At 42.8% G+C, this 21090-nt stretch overlaps 1 protein-coding gene across 1 annotated transcript in view; it reads left to right on the top strand.

Moving 5' to 3' along the window:
• Nucleotides 1–21090, top strand: part of LOC122561354 (VPS10 domain-containing receptor SorCS1-like) — a 1223550-nt gene that overhangs the window by 1185175 nt on the left and 17285 nt on the right. Inside the window, exon 26 of the mRNA XM_043713087.2 lies at nucleotides 14619–14686. Coding sequence (XP_043569022.2) covers nucleotides 14619–14686 — 68 coding nt within the window. The remainder of the gene's footprint in view (nucleotides 1–14618; nucleotides 14687–21090) is intronic.

Raw genomic sequence — 21090 nt, 5'->3', positions numbered from 1 at the left:
CAGGCTGTAAAAGAGCCTGTTGTTATGTTTGCCTTTTTAACTGGCTCAACAGGAGTAAAACATGGCCTGTGTGAACTCTGAACTAATTTAACTTTCCAATGTACCTGAATATCCAGACCTAAGAAATTCTCCCAGATGCATTTGCTGCATTCATTTTTGGACTCAATTGAGTGGAATTCCTGATCTCTCCCATTGGGGATGTATTTTAAAGTTTTGGCAAGAGTATGCAAATAGTGATGGTGGGTTGACATCCTCGTCATTATTAGTGTTCCTTCACAGATGAGGATAACTCTCTCCCATTCTCAGCGTGGGTCTGTAGGCGGCTGTACAGACCAATGTGGTTAACACAGACTCTGTTACACTTGGGGCAGAAGGTGGTTATGGGAAGGGGGTGGTTGAGGCATTGGCTGTTTCCTGACGGCAAGTCTTGAGGTGTTCAACGCTTTCCGAGATGTTCCTCCTCCATTTTGGATGGTCTGGAGCGCAGTGAATCCCAGGTGGGAATGCTGCACTTCACCAGTGAGGCCTTGTGGGTATCCCTGGGGCTTCGTCCACCTGGGGCTGGCCTGCTGTTCCAGAACTGGGAGGTGAGATGTTGCCAGGATTGGAGATTTGAGCTATAGGGAGAGGCTGAACAGGCTGGGGCTGTTTTCCCTGGGGTGTCAGAGGTTGAGGGGTGACCTTATAGAGGTTTACAAAGTCATAAGGGGCATGGATAGGATAAATAGACAAAGTCTTTTCCCTGGGATCGGGGAGTCCAGACCTAAAGGGCATAGGTTTAGGGTGAGATGGGGAAAGATATAAAAGAGACCTAAGGAGCAACCTTTTCACACAGAGGGTGGTACGTGTATGGAATGAGCTGCCAGAGGAAGTACAATTGCAACATTTAAAAGGCACCTGGATGGGTATATGAATAGGAAGGGTTTGGAGGGATCTGGGCCAGGTGCTGGCAGATGGGACTAGATTGGGTTGGGATATCTGGTCAGCATGGACAGGTTGGACCGAAGGGTCTGTTTCCATGCTGTACATCTCTAGGACTCTATGACCTGCTTGGGGAGTCTCGTGTCAGACATGGAGATAACGTACCCAGCCCATCATAGCCGATCAAGGTGGGGGATGGGGATCAGTGCCTTGATGCTGGGGATGTAGGCCTGGTCGAGGACACTGGTGTTGGTGAGTCTGTCTTCCCAGTGGATTCACAGGATCTTGCCCCCTGAACGTGTTAGGGAGACCACTCCAATACCTTGAGGTCCCTGCTGTAGACAGTCCATGTCTGAGAGCCATATAAGAGCACAGGGACCACCTCATCCTATTAGGGGTATAGTCGCATGCTGATGCTGCGTGTATTATCACAGGAAATCCTCTACGTACCTGCCTACACCCTCACCCCCACCCCGTGCCCCATCATGTCCACCCTCACTGAGACTGCCTTCACACGTCATTTAGGAATTCCCGATCTCTCCCATTGCAGATTCCTGACCCTCAAATCAGGTCGCTGTGTTCTCGCCATCTCCAGTAATTTTATGACTAATTTGTTTCTAAAACTGTGGATTATTCTTCTCACAATTGTGTCTTAGAAAATCATCTTTCAATTCCAGAAGAGTCTAAGACCCCAATTTTTTTCCAGGGTCCAGTATGTAAAGGAGAGAGAAATGTTGTCTCTGCACTGTAACCTTTAAACATCACTTATTTCTCATTTTCATTTCAATGGCGCAGTGCATTTGGGAGTCAGGCCACTCAACACAGAAAGAGCAGAAGGAATTTCCAATTCCCAAGGCAGACCAGGCAAAAACCCTGCCGCAGGGGCTCCAGCAGAATGTTCAACATTCAAAACTAAAGATTAAAGCTTAAAATTTCACTCCTGTTCCTCTAGCTTCCATCCCTCTTCATGTCCCACCTAAGCCAACCCATGCCCCTCTATCCACTCCCCCATGCACCCTGTGCCAATCTTTGCCTATTTACTCATTCCCCGTGTATTCAGATTTCTCCCATGATGATCTACCCATCCTGTCTGGCCCCTCATTCATCATACACTTCCAATCATCCCCATGGTCTTTCTATACAGTGCCAACAGATACCACCCAATCAGCACTCTATGCCATTCCTCACCTATTATTCAGCCTGCCATAACTCAGGAGGCTTCCTGGCAGAAAATAAAATTATTCCTTACATTTTGCCACTGTTGAAAAAAAACTCATTGATAAAAAAAATCCAATGTACTGAAATCACTTCAATTAATCCGTTATGCAAACAAATGTTTAACTGAAATGCTCAATGCTTTATGTAAAAGATCATTTGACCCGAGGCTGTAACCTCCATGCTAATTAGCAATGCTGAATTCCAAGGCTGGGCTTATGATTCCCTTCTTCCACCATTTTTGTTGCATGAGAAATGCACTTTGTAATGGGGAAACACTGGGGCTCAGGTTAATCCTACAGAGTTTGCAGCAATAAACAATTTGGAAGGCTGGCAAACCAAATAATATTTATCTTTGATTTTCCTTTCACGTTTGGCATCTAGGGTGGCACAGTGGTTTGGTGGTTACCACTGCTGCTTCACAGCTTTGGGTTCGATTCCACCGTCGGGCAGCTGTCTGCACATTCTCCCCGTGTCTGCGTGGGTTTTCTCCCACAATCCAAAGATACGCAGGTTAGGTTGGCCATGTTAAATTGCCCACAGTATCCAGGGATGCACAGGCTAGGTGGGTTAGCCATGGGAAATGCAGGATTACAGGGATGGGTCTGGGTGGGATGCTCTTTGAAGGGTCGATATGGACTCGATGGGCTAGAGGGCCTGCTTCCACACTGCAGGGATTCTATGATTCTATGAATTGACCATTGGATACAATTGTACAAAGAACAAAGAAAATTTACAGCCCAGCAACTGGTCCTTTGGTCCTCCAAGCCTGTGCCGATCCAAATCTACTGTCTAAACCTGTCACCCAATTCCTAAACATCTGTATCCCTCTGTGTGAAGTACTTGCCATGTGTATCCCCCTTAAACCTTTCACCTCTCACCTTGAAAGCATGACCTCTCGTCATTGAATCCTTCACCTGGGAAAAAGCTTGTCTCTATCCACCCTGTCTATACCCTTCATGATTTTGTAAACCTCAATCAGGTCCCCCCTCAATCTCCTTTATTCTAATGAAAACAATCCTAACCTACTCAACCTCTCTTCATAGTTAGCACCTTCCATACCAGGCAACATCCTCGTAAACCTTCTCTGCACCCTGCGTCCACATCCTTTTGGTAATGTGGTGACCAGAACTGTAAACATATCTTCAGTGTGTAACCTTGAGTATCAGTAGTATTCCCAAGACTCCTGCTTATTTCACATCACTCTGGAAAGGTCTCCTTTTCACTCAGGAATGCACAGAGGTTTCCTCCTTCTTGGACAGTGTGGCCAGTTTCCAGGCTCAAGCTGACCCCCTCCCTACTGTTGACATCCCGCTAGAACATCAATTATAGAGAGGTTGGAGTGAACATATACTTATTTTTTTCAAACAAGGCCAGGTGCTCTTGTCAAAACTCATGACTGCTGTGAATTTTACTGCCTCCTGCAGCAGAAAGCATTCTCCTCAGTTTTAAATCACTTCCTAGATTGGAGATTAGTTACTGTTACTTCCCCCTCAAATATTTCACATGAATGTTGTTAAACTGGCATTGGGTTGTTAACACGCATGATACTGTCTGTCACTAATCACTGGTTCGATATATAAGATGGCATGAGAGCTTCATGATTATAATGATGTGGGATGTTAGAAATCTATTAGTAGCTCATTAGTTCACTATTTAAACAAAGCCATTGGGTTATTTATCTCACACACACTGAGGGGAAGTCATGTGATGTCTGTACATATACTGCAAAGCCCAGCATCACTAGGTAACTGTGAATAGTGATTATTTTGTTTATTTTTTCAATGGAAGTCAATCCAATGAATTAATGCTTTCATCACTAAAATTAATCCACCACATGTTTAACAGTGTTACATATTGGTTACATTTAATGACTCAGGTAAAACATGATTGGAAATAGTAGAGCAATAGTAAAACATTGCAGTCAATGACAGTGGAACCTACTAGGTAAAGACTCATAGAGGAGAAAGTAAGGTCTGCAGATGCTGGAGATCAGAGCTGAAAATGTGTTGCTGGAAAAGCGCAGCAGGTCAGGCAGCATCCAGGGAACAGGAGAATCGACGTTTCGGGCATTCCTGAAGAAGGGCTTATGCCCGAAACGTCGATTCTCCTGTTCCCTGGATGCTGCCTGACCTGCTGCGCTTTTCCAGCAACACATTTAGAGACATGTGGCATGGAATCAGACCCAATCATCATCTCAGTATAGAACATAGAACAATACAGTGCAGAACAGGCCCTTCGGCCCTTGATGTTGCGCCGACCTGTGAACTATTCTCAGCTCATCCCCCTACACTATCCCATCATGGCAGGGAAGGGGATATAGTGCAGAGAGTAAGCACAACTCCACTCTCACCATCTCTGGAACCAGTACCATGCGCTGTCCCCTGCCTTACCTGTTCTTATTTCTGCTGGTCTTGTGAGCCAACCACATCCCGAGTCCCCGTGAGAATCCCCAACCCAGACCTCCACCAGAGTCAACCACCCACCAATCCTGCCACCCCACCATGACACCTTGTACCTCCTGAGCTGAACTTAGCCACCTCCTTTTCCCTGTCGGTGACCGAGTTGTTTGAATATAACTGGTTCCACTAACAGAGGGGAGTGTGGTAGTAAATGAATGAAGTTGCAAGAATACTGCAGCTCCTTCTGAAAAAAATAGTGCAAGGTTTGGCTTCTGATGAATACCCTACAATACGAGAGCTCACCTGGATTAAAGGTACACGGAAAACAACAGAAGCTTCCGGCATCAGGTTTACAAGGATGTTGCCTGGTATGGACTGGGCCATTGGGGTGGGGGGGAGTGAACTCAGGGTCAAAGGGTAAAGAGTAGGTATAAGAGCAACGATTCAATGATGATTGATGCTGTCAGAGGATTCAAATTTATAATCACAACATTATTTGGGGCATTTTATTTTATCTACAATTGCACTCCCCTTTTCGATAACACATTCAAATACAGCAAATTTTCACATAACAGCTTCCTCATCAATGTGAGAATTTTTAAATAAGAATCTCATTTATGAATGTACAATCAAAAACACTCCCACATTGTTTAAATCTACAGAGTTAAGGAGGAGCCGGCTGCCTTACATCTGGAGATTTAAAATTTTCTTATTTGTCTGAGAGTCATAGAGATATACAACACGGAAACAGACCCTTTGGTCCAATCGTCCATGCCGACGAGATATCCAAAACCAATCTAGTTAAAAGAACCAAGTAAATAATGGATTTGTAATTCAGCCAGTGTAAGCGGTCAGTTAGCTGTATGTCAAGCCAAGAATAACAGTGACAGGTTCAATCCCCACAGCTGCTCAGCTGCCATTGAAAGGCTCATCTTCTCATCACTCCCCATGAATCTACCATCAGTTGTGTCTCTGATGAGCAACCAGCCCTATGCACCACTGAGACTATGATGCCTTTGCATTTACTGAAATATGGGTATGCACGTAGTTTATTGTTTCTTTTTCATTTAATCCTTCCAGACCAGAAGAATGTTTGGAAGATCTGAATGCTTCCTCCTTGGTTCTGCCACCATATATAATGCAGACATTCTGTCCCATGGAAAACAATCACTGGGGAGACTGAAGTTGTGCCACCTTAAAAATAACTCTCTCTTCTTGACCCCGCCCCTCACCACTGACTCAGATTTCCACCATCTCTTATATCAGAAACTAAATCACAATGTTCCCAGATTTGTGTTATGTTCATCACACAGATGCAAAACAATTTCCAATATGTAGAGAATTTTTCTAAAGTATTGTCAAAATTTCTTGGTGCTGTATCATTCACGTTCACTTGGGATGAATGATACAATTGCATGATGTTGATGAGGTAGACAGCGTATGTAGATAACTGTGGAGCCATGACAAGCCCTGGGTGTCAGTATTTGCTTGAGTCGACAGAGCTGCTGTCCATTTACATATAAATGAAGGCAAATGCAATCAACATCATTAACAGTAAATTCTGAGCCTCCACATCCCGCCTCACCCAGTTCTTTCCTTACTGACCACTTTTGGATGCTGGCCTCTCGATAGAATGTGATTTATCCCTGTAACCGATTTATCTTCCTTGGCTTCCACATTCTGAAAAGGGAATCTTGCTCAAAACCTATTGCAAGGGGCTGCATTTTCATGAGTTTGGAAAGGCTCCCTGGAGTTTTTTTTTTAAAATGCAGGCACTCCCAACCGTGGAAATCCTCATTTTTGACAAATCCAATTTTTGTAAGCAAGGGGGGAAGGAGGTAGGGTGTGATTCACACACAAATGGGAAATTAATCCTCAGCTGCGCCTTTCCAGCAACACAATTTCAGTCGAAGTTAATGCTGAGTTTGAACATACTCCATTTGCAAAAGCACAGCAGGTCAGGCAGCATCTGAGGAACAGGAAAAATGGCATTTCAGGCAAGAGCCCTTAATCAGGAATACTCCATTTTGCTCCCACCGAAAGCCTGAACTTGTCATGTAGGAGCCATGAATCTCTGAGTAACATCGAGAGTCAACACGCTTCAAAGGCAGAGAATGCTTGCTTAAGTAGAGGGAGCTGAAGTCTTTTTAAATACCCCACCCTTTAATGACTGTATAAAAAAACCCTAAATCTGTTTGTGAGAGTTAACAAAAAAAAGTCTCTACTCCTTTGATTGACAGGGTAGAAAGAAGAACCTGCTTCTCATGCATGGAGGAGCTGGTTACATTTCCCAATGGCTAATTTAACCCTTGGTTTTTCATATGAATGCTTGGCTGAGTTTTAAAAGCTCCACTTATTAGATCCTGCGATCACAGCTTGATTGACAGTTGAGTGAGGGAGATAACAGGACATGAGGGTTGAAGGCAGGAGACCCAACTGGGGAGATGATCATCTAATAGTGTTATTACTGGCTATTAATCCAGGGACCCAGTTAATGTTCTAGGGACCCAGGTTCAAATCCCACCATGCAGTCGGTGAAATTTGAATTTAATTAAAAAACTGGAATAAACTCTTTAGTGGCAACCATGAATTCCATTGTTAATTGTTGGGAAAACCCATCTGATTCACTAAGGTCCTTTCAGAGAAGGTAACATCCATCCTGATCTGGTCTGGAGAGCATGTGACTCCGGACCCAGAGCAATGTGGTTGACTCTTATTCCCTAAGGTGGGCAATCAATGCTGGTCTAGTCAGTAACGCCCTCATCTTGTGAATGGATCTTTAAAAAAAAACTTCTAAAACAAGTTCTATCCCATTCCCCACCACCCCCCACTCCAGCCTCCCCAGAATGAAAGTTCAGTTGAGTGGAATCCTTTATCATGAGTTTGGATACTTGCTGTTTTGAACTGTCCATCTCTGTAGTAAAAATCCACGTGAACAATCCAGTTTATTTATCTCCAGTCAGTGAATCAACTGACCTGACTGTAACACAGGCTAAACTTTAAATGGCTTACAAATGTTAAATGTGTGGAACAGAAGCAGTGTCATGGACCAGTTGGGCTGAATAGCCTGTTTTAGTGCTGTAAACTCAACAAATGAGTAATTATCATACAAGCCTGCAGCTTGTTTCATTCTCCTGTCTTTCTGCAGGAAAAGAATCACCTCCTGACATTATATGGAACTATTCTGCTCACTGATTTCCAAATTACTGGGAAGATGTCTTGTTAATTTTACTTCGAGGGATGTGAATATCACTGGCAAGATCAGCCTTCAAGCCCTTGAGATTATCATCCCCCTCTGGAATTCAGTTTGTCTGTTCATGTTTGAGTCAAGACTGTAATGTGGTCTGGATTTGGATGGCCCTAGCAGAAACCGAACTGAGTGGTCAGTGAGCAAACACTTCATGTGTTAGTGCCACTTGATCACATGTCGATGACACTGTCTATCACTTGGCTGATCATTGAGAGTAGACTGACGGAGAGGTAAACAGTGGGATTTTATGAACAAAACATACCTGGGCAATTTTTCACAAGATGTAACTGTGATGTAGCTATAGCAGAAGAGAGGCTCATTCTGAATGGCCTTCAGCCATTTCTTCATATCACATGGAATGAATTGGCTGAGTTTTAAAAGCTACACTTATTGGATCCTGCAATCACAGCTTGATTGACAGTTGAGTGAGGGAGATAACAGGACATGAGGGTTGAAGGCAGGAGACCCAACTGGGGAGATGATCATCTAATAGTGTTATTACTGGCTATTAATCCAGGGACCCAGTTAATGTTCTGGGGACCCAGGTTCAAATCCCGCCATGCAGTCGGTGAAATTTGAATTTAATTATAAAACTGAAATAAATTCTCTAATGGCAACCATGAATTCCATTGTTAATTGTTGGGAAAACCCATCTGATTCACTAAGGTCCTTTTAGAGAAGGTAACATCCATCCTGATCTGGTCTGGAGAGCATGTGACTCCGGACCCAGAGCAATGTGGTTGACTCTTATTCCCTAAGGTGGGCAATCAATGCTGGTCTAGTCAGTAACGTCCTCATCTTGTGAATGGATCTTTTAAAAAAAAACTTCTAAAACAATTGTGATATTGGCATCTGTGCTGCTGGAGACCTTGGATAACTCACTGTACTCTTGGCTGAAGGTGGTTGCAAAAGGTTTAGAAGTATTGCATTGCTCCTGTACCAATTCTTTTGGTGGCTGGTGGAATCTATGGTAGAATTGTCAAAACAATTTCACTCTCCTTCTCTTTCTCCACAGTCACTCCCCTTTATCTTCTTTGTCCAATTTCCTTTTGAATGCTACAATTACATTTGCTTCCAAAACCCCTTCAATTGCATCCAAATCACAACAACTCTGTAAATAAAAGGTTCCTTGTGACATCTCTGGTTCTTATTCCAATCACTTGGTATCAAGTGGTTTGTGACCCATCTTCCAGTGAAAACAGTTCCTCTTTCTTTCTCCATCTGCACCATTTGTGATTTTGCATGCCTCTATTAAATCTCTTCTTAACCTTCTCTGCTAAAAGAAGAACAGCCCCACGTTTTCCTGTCTTTCCAAATAACAGAAGTTGTTCCCTCCAATAAGGTGCCTCTGCACCCTCTCCAAGGTCTTGACATCTTTACTAATGTGTGGTATTCACAATTAACCATATCCTCCTGAACTAATCCTGCGTTCACTTTCTAACATTACTTGCTGTCAGAATATTTATCATTTAGCATGTATGCATCAATGTCACCCCATTACTTGGATGCCAGCTGATCGAGCAAAAATGAGGTCTTATATCCATCAAAGTCACTTGACCCAACAATGGTAAGAAATTCTAAAAGGGCCCTGTCCCTAAGTGATTGTCTTTGACCAAGAGATAGCAAAACCCCTCAACCATACGTGGAAGTTAAACATCATTGTGTTAATGAAGACGACCATAGTCAAGGTAGGTAATCTAGCATCACTGTATAAACACTCATCCTTCTTGCTAAAGCCACTTTGAAATAATACTCATTTGCATCTCCAAAATTAAAACACGAGCTCTTAATTGTCATCTCCTCACTAACAAGCTAATTCACCTATCAAAGCAAGCTAACACATCCTTAGTTAGATGCTAAAACACAAACTTCTTCCGGTATAGTTTTGTAATTGGCTGTCTGTCATTTTACACAGGAAGATACCAGGGATTAACGTTTATGCCCAGATGCCCAATGAGAAGGAACAAGAGATGATCAGTCCAGTCAGCCAAATTGAGAGCATCCCCAACATCACACAAAATGAATTAACCAGGCCAGAGGAATTCACTGTTGATGACCTTGACATACAGAATTTAGGTAAACAAAGTAAAATAACAAAAGTTTCACGCAATGCAAGCACACAAAAGAAAAACCCAACTCGTTCTTAAGAATGAGTTTTTTAAAAAATTTATCTTCGTTACCATGTTCCCATCCAGACTTCCCCATCAAACATTGACCGTGATTCTGTGATGGTGGTGTATGGAGCCTGCTTCAGAATTCCAGTTTCTGACTCAGCAAAATCTGTTCAGGGGGCAGAGAGCATGCATTTGCAGGGCAGAGATTCCTTGACCATTAAAGTTTTATTCAGAAAAAGCAGAATGAGTAAGAGCAGATCGAGCCCCTCAAGAACAGAGCCTGCTGATATTGCCAATGAAAATAAGGAAATGCAGACATGTTGATTCATTATTTGATGTCAGGATGACTTTAGCACGAAGGCAGGTAAAATCTGTCATCAACAAAATCAGTAAAACAGCAGTAACCATGACACTAAAGAGTAACAATTCCAAGAAGCACATGGTTCCATTAGGGAAGTCATAATGAACATTGTAAACAGCCTACTATAATCTTCCAAAGTTCTCTCAATCTGTTTCTTTGAAATAGTTGATTGTGAATGTCATTCCTTTGTTTAAGGAAGTTGGAACTTAGGCAGAAGAAGTGTCGACCAGTTAGCCTGACATCTGTAATTACTGGGATCTATAATAATAACAATGGACAGGTCTTGAAAATTTTCAGCTGATCAGGGACAGTCAAAATTGATTTGTAGAGGTTGATCTTGCCTTAGGAGCCTGGCTGAAAACCTTTGAAGACATGACTGAAGTCTTATCTTTGGCAAGCCTTTGAGATCAAGGATGGATATTTGGGGGGCAGGAGAAAGTCTGTACATTTTATTTTCATGGACATACACAGAGCTGGCATGAGACAGTGCAATTGGCAGCATACAAAGAAATATGTTCACAGAAATAAACAATGGGTTAAACTGGGACAAGTAAGTATGTGGGTAAATGGAAAATCATCCACTTTGCATTGACAAAAAAAAGAACAAGGTAATTTCTAAACAGTTAAAAAGCTAGACACAGCGGAGGTCAAAAGAGATTTGGGGATCCAGGTAAATAGATCATTAAAATGTCACCAAGAGGAACATAAAATAATCATAAAGGCTTCATGAATTCTGAAATTAATATCTACAAGTGTTGAGTACAAAGGGATAGCGACTAGCTTACATAGGAGAAAATTCCTGCAGGTGCTGGAATCTGTACTGAAAATAACAAATGCTGAAGATCACAGCAGGTCAGACAGCGTCCATGTTATCTTATGGCCTGATTAGATTATCCCTGGGACAGGAGTTTTTCTGGATGGTGGGATTACACTGAAAGACTGGAGTGACTGGGCTTGAGTTTAGAAGACTGAGAGGGGATCTGATTGAGACATATAAGATTATGAAAGGATTGGACGCTCTGGCAGCAGGAAACATGTTTCCGCTGATGGGTGAGTGCCGAACCAGAGGACACAGCTTAAAAATACGGGGTAGACCATTTAGGACAGAGATGAGGAGAAACTTCTTCACCCAGAGGGTGGTGGCTGTGTGGAATGGTCTGCCCCAGAGGGCAGTGGAGGCCTAGTCTCTGGATTCATTTAAGAAAGATTTGGATAGAGCTCTCAAAGATAGTGGAATCAAGGGTTATGGAGATAAGGCAGGAAGAGGATACTGATGAGGAATGATTAGCCATGATCATATTGAATGGCGGTGCTGGCTCGATGGGCTAAATGGCCTACTCCTGCACCTATTGTCTATTGTCTATTGTCTACTTCTCACCTAAGCACCAGAGAAGTTGGTGGGGAATAGAGCTCTGCTAATTACATCAGCCCCTGCCACCCCCTCAGCACTTCAGTGGGGTATGGGAGGAGTGAATAGACTGGAGACAGAACATTCCCCCTTCAATCAGCCAGCAGCCCAGTCACAGGGAACTGCTGAGCAACTGGATCGGGTGGCTGCTGTCATCGGAATACTACCAGCAGGAGCAGGACTAGGGCTATTGGGAGTGGTCAAGAGTGTGGTGTTGGAAAAGCACAGCAGGTCAGGCAGTATCTGAGGAGCAGGAGAATTGATGTTTCGGGCAAGAGCTCTTCATCAGAGAACCCGAAATGTCGATTCTCCTGCTCCTCAGATGCTGCCTGACCTGCTGTACTTTTCCAGCACCACACCCTTGACTCTCATCTCCAGCATCTGCAGTCCTCACTTTCTCCTCCCTGCAGGGAGTAATCCCCAGCTTCCAGGCCCCAGAATCTGAGACTGATGGAGTTTCATGTCAGTGAAAGAAGATAAGGTCTGAAGGTGCTGGGGTGGAGCTGAGATGGATGGTCTTCATGGGGAGCTGGGGACAAAGGTATATGGACAGCCTTTGGTGGTCTGGGGCTGTGCTTATGTGAAAAGCTGACCTTAGAGAGAGAGAGATCCTCTTCCCCCACCACAATGTAGTGACTTGTAAATCTTGCACCCTTTCTCCCTCCCTCACCCAACCCCGAAACTGCAAGACTCAAAATTGAGTGATTAAAGTGGGAGCAAAGGAAGCATGTCTCTTTAACCTTCTCAACGCTGCCCCATAAGAATTCCGGACATTTCAGGGAACAAGCAGGAAGGGGATCAAACAACCATCTGGGAAGGGTTACCAACAAAAAAAACACATACACACACACGCACCCTCTGGCGGATAGCTATAACATACAGGCCCAGGCTACTGTGAACAGATTTGGCATAGCACATCTGGCAGGATGTAGTGGCTTTAGAGGATTGCCCAGAATGGTGCCTGAACACTGATGATTACACAGTGCTCAGCACCATTTGTGACTCCTCAAATAGTGAAGCAGTCCACATGCAGATGCATGGACAACATTCAAGGTTAGGTTCATCAGTGGCAAGAAACTTCCATGCTACAAAGTGCATCTCAAAAATAAGGAATTCTAGCCACATTAAATGGCATTACTATTCCTCAATCCCCACTATCAACAGCCTGAGTGTTACTATTGACCAGATACTGGATTGGATTAGTTATTTAATTATAATGGTCAGAGGATGGCAATTCCAGAGCAAGTAACTCAATTCCGATCTCTCCAATGCCCACCCCTAACAAAGCACAAGTCAGGGACGTGAAGAAACATTCTCCATTTGCTTGAGTTGATCAAAGTCTTCACGCTTCTAGGAGAAAGAATAGAGTAGATAAAGAAATAGTATTTCTACCCAGTCTGGGAGGCTAAGGTTGAGGCTAATAGACAAAATAAATTAGAAACAGTCCTTTTAGGAGTTAAATTAGGAAGCAATTCTATACTTAAGGTGTGGTGGATGTTTGAAACTTTTCTGCAGCTAACAGTTAATTCCATATGTACAACTGAGATGAGCAATTTTTCTAAACCCATTGTCTTTAGAGATCTAGGACAAAGGCAGGAAGTAAGAATTAGGTCAGAGAATCAGCCATAATCTCATTGAAAGGTAGGACAAACTGGAGAAACTAAATGACCAAGTCCTGTTTCAATTTTCTTGTAACAGCAAAGGTATGTATGAGTGAACAATGTTTTCCAAACTGTCTCCCCTACTCTCGACCCATTTCACTGCCTCTTCACCTAAAGCTAAGATTTTAAGTGGTGCCTCATTGTTCTGATAGCTCCAGGGCTTTGGTCATTAATGAGATGGCAGCCTTAGCCAAATAAATGTCAACTGGGAGAACCGTCACATCCAATCTATAATTTTGTATCTACGCCAGAGGCGATTTTCCAGATATCTATATCTATCTATATATACACACTGATGTATACTGAATATAATAGAAGAGACCTCAGTTGTCACCAAGTGTTCAGGTAATTCCATAAAGTCAGTGACCAGTATATTGCCTTAACTTTGAACAGAATTACAGTCTTACTGAATATAGTCTTACAAGTAACTATCATTCTGAGAGCCAGATTCAGAGGTTCCATTCATGGAAAGTGTTGAAAGGGGATATCATGGCCTGCTATTTATCTATATTGGAAACATTGCTCTATTAGTAACAGGGACCTTTCACACCAGATTCTTGCCAGAATGGATTCCTTGGTTAAATGTAAGAATAGAGTCAAAAAGAGTGGCGCTGGAAAAGCAGAGCAGGTCAGGCAGCATTGGAGTAGCAGGAGAATCGACATTTCAGGCATAAGCTTTTCATCAGGAATGTGGGGAGGAAAGGGAGCTGAGAGATAAGTAGGGGGGTGGGTAGTTGGAATGGCGATAGGTGGGTGCAGGTGAGAGAATATACTAGTTACACTGAGGTTTAGAGTGGACAATCTGTGATTACTTAGAATACACCACATCCTTCATCAGACACTAGTCTCCATCCTGAATGTAGCAGATGAGTTGACCAACACGCACATAGGAGAGACTAACAGTGTCTTTTATCTGGATGGGGCAGAGGAGGTGGTGCAGTAGAGATTCCACTGAAACACATCCTGCAGCCTCCAACATTCTGAATGAAACCAAAACCATGACTGAAACATCAGGACTTGACAGTGACTGCTGTTGTATGGCACAATTACATAAAGGGAAACTAAAACCAAAAACCCTTGAGGCAATATAGAGATAACACCTCACTTTGAATTCCAATTTGTTATTGTTTTACTGAAGTGAGGTTGGACTGAGAAATGAAAGGCCCGGTTTTATTAGATTTTGCCAGAAGCCTGACACAGCAGTTTCCTTGTGACACTGTTGTGTTAGTACTGGCTCTGACGCTGAACTAAAGCTGCAGGGAATGAAATGTGACTGTATCTTGCAGTGCTCTGAGCAGCCTTATTCACCATGTTGGAGGGAACGCCAGGGAGGAGTGGCCATTGCGTACACCTGGTGAGTTCTGGAGCCATTCCCCATATCTCTTCACTTTGTTTTGTAAAAGTTCATTTTTCTCCTTCATGTGCACAGTGTTGCTGTCAGACTCACGAGAGACAACGTTTTGGTTTAAAAATGACATGTGTCTCCTCCCACCAAACTTCATGAAGAGAATGCACACTTGTCTTTGTTTCTCTGTGTTGGTAGAAATGAAACTGCCTCCTGCAGCTACAAGTGATTCAATGGAGATGATTGCCTGAGGTTGCTGAGAGATTATGGGCCAACCCGCCCTCATATAGATAATTTGCAAACAATGCTGAATGTTTATCATGTTGGCCCAGTTCTAAAACGATCTAACCTAAGAGTGTTTGGTTTCTTTGCACCATTGGCGTTTCAGAATTGTTATAATTTACCTGCCCAGGGTATCACTCTGAGTCAGACTGTCATGGGTTTAAGCCCCTTTCCAAGGACATGAACACAAAACCCAGGCTGCTATTCATTGTGAAGGATGATCATTAACCAGCTTACAGATGGCATTACACTGAGGTCCCCTTTGCCCTGAACAGTGGATGTAAATGATCTCCTGGCTCTCAGTTGAAGAAGAGAAAGGAACATTCCCGTCAATATCTGGATGAATACTTAACCCTCAATCAACATCAGCAAAACAGATTATTATGGTCCTGAACACACAGCTGTTTGTGAGACCTTGCTGCACACAACATTGTACAGAAGTATAAAACAGCTCAAACTTTGGTAGGACAGCACTCTGTGACATTCTGAGGTCGTAAATGGCACTATATAAATGCAAGTTCTTGTTCCTTGAAGTAGAAACTACAATCAGCTTCAATATTATATTCATGCTGACTAAGGTTTTGAAGTTGGTTCAAAGGTTTTTCCAAAGGGAGATTGAAAATCCTGGCTTGACTTTCCCAACTGTTGTAGCATCAGATCTGAGAATTCTTAGACATCAAGAGAAAAAAAAAACAACCAAAGAGGAATGGAATGACATTTTTAGAGATTGTAAATGTCAAAGCTGGCTCGTATTCTTTCACCGTGTCACAAAGATGCTGGAGGTGACACAGATTGATGATGAGGAGATGAAACAACACAGCTCGGCCACACTGCGTTTCTCCACATCAGCTAGCCACTGCAATCCCATTTTTTTTTTGTCTCTCCATGGATTTTTATTTAAGAATCATTTAGTTTACCCTTTAAATGTTGTAACGGACGTGGTTTCAATAACCACTTGCACAGTCCTATATCTTCACGCCCTTTTAGATGTAAAAATTCCTGCCAATTTCCTGTTCATATTTTTACAACAGTAACTTGGCTTCGTTATAGCATCATTAAGGAAGTCAACTTCTTCATAGAGGGATAAAAGATTGGTGGATTTTGCGGAAGGTTTAAAGGGAAGGAGAGACAAAGGATTTATGGGAGGAAACTTCAGAGAATGAGGTCAGGCTAAAAGCATTTCATTCAATGGTGAAGCAAAAGTCAGAATGGGAACACAAAAGTCCTCAGAAGGAGGATTGGAGCATTTTGAGTGAGTTGCAGAACTAGTGGAGGTTACACACAACAGGAGGGAGAAACCTGGACCCCGAATTAAACACGACTAAGGCCACTTATAACCTACAGCTTTGGTGAGAGCAGATACCATTGTTGGTCAATGCAATCACTTTACTGTTGGTATTTCATCAGCACAAATGAGATGTTTCTGGAAACTTTTAGGATGAGGGTTGTAATGATTTGCTTCAACTGTGCTATGAATGCACATTTCAAGGGGCAGATAGGTGGAGAAAGGGATATCACTAGAAATATTACAGGGGGGCTGGAAGGTGATAGGAGAGGAACTTTAGTCAGTTGGGAGAATTAAGTGTTTGTGAAGGAGAGGTTGATGCAGAATATCATAGCTTTGCCTCTCTGTTTATCTGGAAGAAGCATTCTATCAACATAGCAGTGGATGAAGTGACAGACAGATAGGTTTGGGTGGAAACAATACTTTAGATAATGTTGCGAAGGTAAAGGAGAAGAGTTAGATTAAAGATGATTCCTTGAGAGCTTCCTGAAGTGACAGTGCAGATTGTATTTGGATAACTACTAAACATCTCAAAGCACTTTGTAGGAGAGTTCTAATGCTTGGTCAACAATATAGGTCTGTGGAAAGCCTTGAACAAAGAAGGCAAGATGGCAATCAAGGAGATTAGGGGTGAATGCCAGAGTGGAGCAGCTTTGTAGCCAAAGGTACGGTCATCTATGGTGGACTGGCTGAATTGGCAATGTTCACAACTAGATAAATCATTTTGGAGAGTTTCTAGGCTGTAAAAGATAGGAGAACAATGGCAGGATTTGTAAACAAGGTTGAGCATTTTAAATGATGTGGAGGTGCCAGTGTCGGACTGGGGTGGACAATGTTAAAACTCACACAACACCAGATTGTAGTCCAACAGGTTTATTTGGAAATACTAGCTTTCAGAGTGCTGGTTGTCCTGGACCACCACTTGATGAAGGAGCAGTGCTCTGAAAGCTAGTGCTTCTAATTAAACCTATTGGACTATAACCTGGTGTTGTGCGATTTATAACTTTGAGAATTTTAAAATTGAATGTTGGCATTCCAAGGAACCAATACAAACTAATAAGCTCAAAGATTGTAACCACACAAGACTTAGTATGAGCTAGAGTACATAAACCAGCATCATAGGTGTAGAGAATGCTGAATGATGAGAGGAATTAAGGGTTTGGTCAAGAAAAAGAAGGAAATGTATTCAGAATAGAAGCAGAGATCCCTAGAATTCCTAGAAGTGTATAAAGGCAGCAGGAGTATACTTAAGAGGGAAATCAGGAGGGCAAAAATGGGACATGCTTTGGCAAATAGGGTTAAAGAGAATCCAAAGAGATTCTGCATTAAGGACAAAAGAGTAACTAGGGAGAGAATAGGGCACCTCAAAGATCAGCAAGACAGCCCATGTGTGCAACCACAGGTGATGGGGGAGATACTAAACAAGTATTTTGGATCAATGTTTACTGTGGAGAAGGACGTAGAAGAAATAGAACATGGGGAAATAAATAGTAACATCTTGAAAAATGTCCAATTACTGAGAGGAGGTGCTGGACGTCTTAACACACATAAAGGTGGCTAAATCCCCAGGACTTGATCAGATGTACTCAAGAACTCTGTGGGAAGCAAGAGAAGTAATTGCTGGGCCTCTTGCTGAGATATTTGTATCATCGATAGTCACAGGTGAGGTGCCGGAAGACTGGAGGTTGGCTAACGTGGTGCTAACGTGGTAAGTACAAGCGAGGGAACTATAGACCAGTGAGCCTGACCTTGGTGGTGGGCAAGTTGTTAAAGGGAATCCTGAGGGACAGGATGTACATGCATTTGGAAAGGCAAGGACTGATTAGGGATAGTCAACATGGCTTATGTCTCACAAACTTGATTGAGTTTTTTGAAGAAGCAACAAAGAGGATTGATGAGGGCAAAGCAGTAGATGTGATCTATATGAACTTCAGTAAGGCATTCAACAAGGTTCCTCATGGGAGATTAGTTAGCAATGTTGGATCACATGGAATACAGGGAGAACTAGCCATTTGGATACAGAGCTGGCTTGGAGGTAGAAATGATGTGGAGGTGCTGATGTTGTTGGAGTGAACCAAGTTAAAAACCACATAACACCAGGTTATAGGAGCACTTCGAAAGCAAGTAATTCCAAATAAACCTATTGGACTATAACCTGGTGTTGTATGATTTTTAACTTTGACGGTAGAAGACAGAGGTTGGTGGTGGAGGATTGCTCTTTAGACTGGAGGCCTGTGACCAGCTGTGTGCCACAAGGATCGGTGCTGGGTCCACTGCTTTTTGTAATTTATATAAATGATTTGGATGTAAACATAGGACGTAGAGTTAGTAAGTTTACAGATGACACCAAAACTGAGGTTCAGTGGCCAGCAGAGAAGGTTACCTCAGAGGACCTTGATCAGATGGGCCAATGAGCCAAGGTGTGCCAGATGGAGTTTAATGTAGACACATTTGAGGAGCTGCATTTTGGAAAGGCAAATCAGGTCAGGACTTATACACTTAATGGGGAATGTTGCTGAACAAAGAGACCTTGAAGTGTAGGTTCCTTGAAAGTGAAGTCGCAGGTAGATAGGATAGTGAAGAAGGCGTTTGGTATGCTTTCCTTTATTGGTCAGAGTATTGCGTACAGGAGTTGGGAGGTCATGTTGCGGCTGTACAGGACATTGGTTAGGCCACTGTTGGAATATTGCGTGCAATTCTGGTCTCCTTACTATCGGAAAGATGTTGTGAAACTTTAAAGGGTTCAGAAAAGATTTACAAGGATGTTGGAGGGTTGAGCTACACAGAGAGACCGGGGATGTTTTCCTGGAGCATCGGAGGCTGAGGGGTGACCTTATAGATGTTTGTAAAATCATGAGGGACATAATTAGGATAAATAGACAAGGTCTTTTCCCTGGGGTGGGGGAGTCCAAAACTAGAGGGCATAGGTTTTTGGTGAGAGGGGAAAGATATAAAAGGGACCTAAGGGTCAACTTTTTCACACAGAGGGTGGTGCGTGTATGGAATGAGCTGCCAGAGGAAGTGGTGGAGGCTGATACAATTGCAACATTTAAAAGGCATCTGGATGGGTATATGAATAGGAAGGGTTTGGAGGGACATAGGCCCAATGCTGGTAAATGGGACGAGATTGATTTAGGATATCTGAATGGTATGGACGAGTTGAACCAAAGGGTCTGTTTCCATGCTGTATATCTCTGTGACTGTATGTTTATGGAGGTCATTTTATTTTTCTTTATTCTTTGATGGGATTGGGTAATGCTGGTTGGGTTAGCATTTATTGGTGGTAAGCCTCCATCTTCAGCCCCTGCAGTGTATGTGGCGACTCAGCTAGGAATTCATGAGGATAATTAATATATATCAAAGTCAGCGGTGAGGATTTGCATGGCTGGAGGCAGGGGCAGAGTCAGGTGACATTCGATGTGTGGAATCAGCCGGTCTTAGCGACCTGTGGTCAGACGCTCAGCTATGAGTCAATCACAGCATCAATGGTGCAAACAATCTCAGAGTCACCAATCATCAGGGAGGAGGATGGAGTTGCAACAGGCAGAGCACAGCGATAACTGAGGCACTTTGTGATGGTTGGAGGTTGTGAAATGCACTTTAGAAATCTAAAGCCTTCTCAATTCCCATTACATTGGAGCAGTTGTGTGTTCACATCAGTACTAGGGTCCTCAAGATGAACTCGCAACATCACATAGACAATATCGAGTTTCTTCCGTATGCAGTTCATCCCCAGTGCTAAATCCAAAATCATAAAAGAAACTTCCAATTTCCTTAACTTGATAACTTTATTTTATCAGGGCTATCATGAAAACAAGGGTTAGAAACAAGTAAAATTGCAGATTCTGGAATCCAAGGGCGGATAAGCAGGGTGCTGGGAGAACACAGCAAGCCAGGCAGCATCAGGAGGTGGAGAAGTCAATGTTTCAGATGTAACCCTTTGTCAGGGCTGGGGATGGGTGTTAAGGGGAGCTAGGAGCAAATAAACAGATAGCTGTTCACAGGGGTATTGCAGATGGTAAAGGGTGTAAGCATTGATCTTGTGGGATCATCACAAGCCATCAACGCAGCATAATGATGCATAGCTAAACAACAAAAAAACACCTGGATTACATACTCAAACATCAAGAATATTGCCACCGGACTCATTACCCGAGAATTCGGATTTGAGCACTTCTCAGGCTATAAGGTTTCCACTCTGATACCCAAAGAGTAAGCAATGAAAAATCAAATGAAAATGCAGAGGTGGTTCTTGAATGAAGGCTTGTAAGTGCAGTAATGGGTTCAGTAATTGAATGTCATTCATTGATAATTATCAATCAGTCCTGTTCATCAATTGAACATCTATTGGAACTGTGAAAAACAAAACTGATCCTATTGTACAGAAAGGGTGACAACACTATTAACATTTAAAAACTATTCGAAGCAATATTACAGCCTGATTCATTAGAATAAGAAGGAAATTCTGCTCTGCTGTTAAATTTCATATCCTTCTCGAATATGATTGCTATGCACTAGCCAGTTCAAGTAACTGCAAATACTAAATGACAGATTTTCCAAATTCATTTAAAACCCATAAACACATTTCTAGGCAATGTGTAACAAATTCCCACAATATTGTGGACATCTTTTTGTCCAGAAAAAGAGTTGACATTGAACCTTGTTTGTTGTACTCACTGGATCTGCTCGATAGGGTCTTTTTCATGATGCCCTCCCCAGGATGGTATTATCAACAAGGAGGATGTTTAAGCAACCAGCAGGAGACCTGGGCAATCTCACATAGGTCTGTCAGTTCAAATGCTGTCATTTACTGTTCCCGCTGCCTGAGAGAGAAGGAGGATTTCCG

This window comes from Chiloscyllium plagiosum, unplaced genomic scaffold (genome assembly GCF_037043375.1).
Source record: "Chiloscyllium plagiosum isolate Xiang-an unplaced genomic scaffold, Cpla_swu_hap1 HiC_scaffold_22, whole genome shotgun sequence".
NCBI classification, from domain to species: Eukaryota; Metazoa; Chordata; class Chondrichthyes; order Orectolobiformes; family Hemiscylliidae; genus Chiloscyllium; species Chiloscyllium plagiosum.
This window is presented reverse-complemented; position numbering and strand designations above follow the sequence as displayed.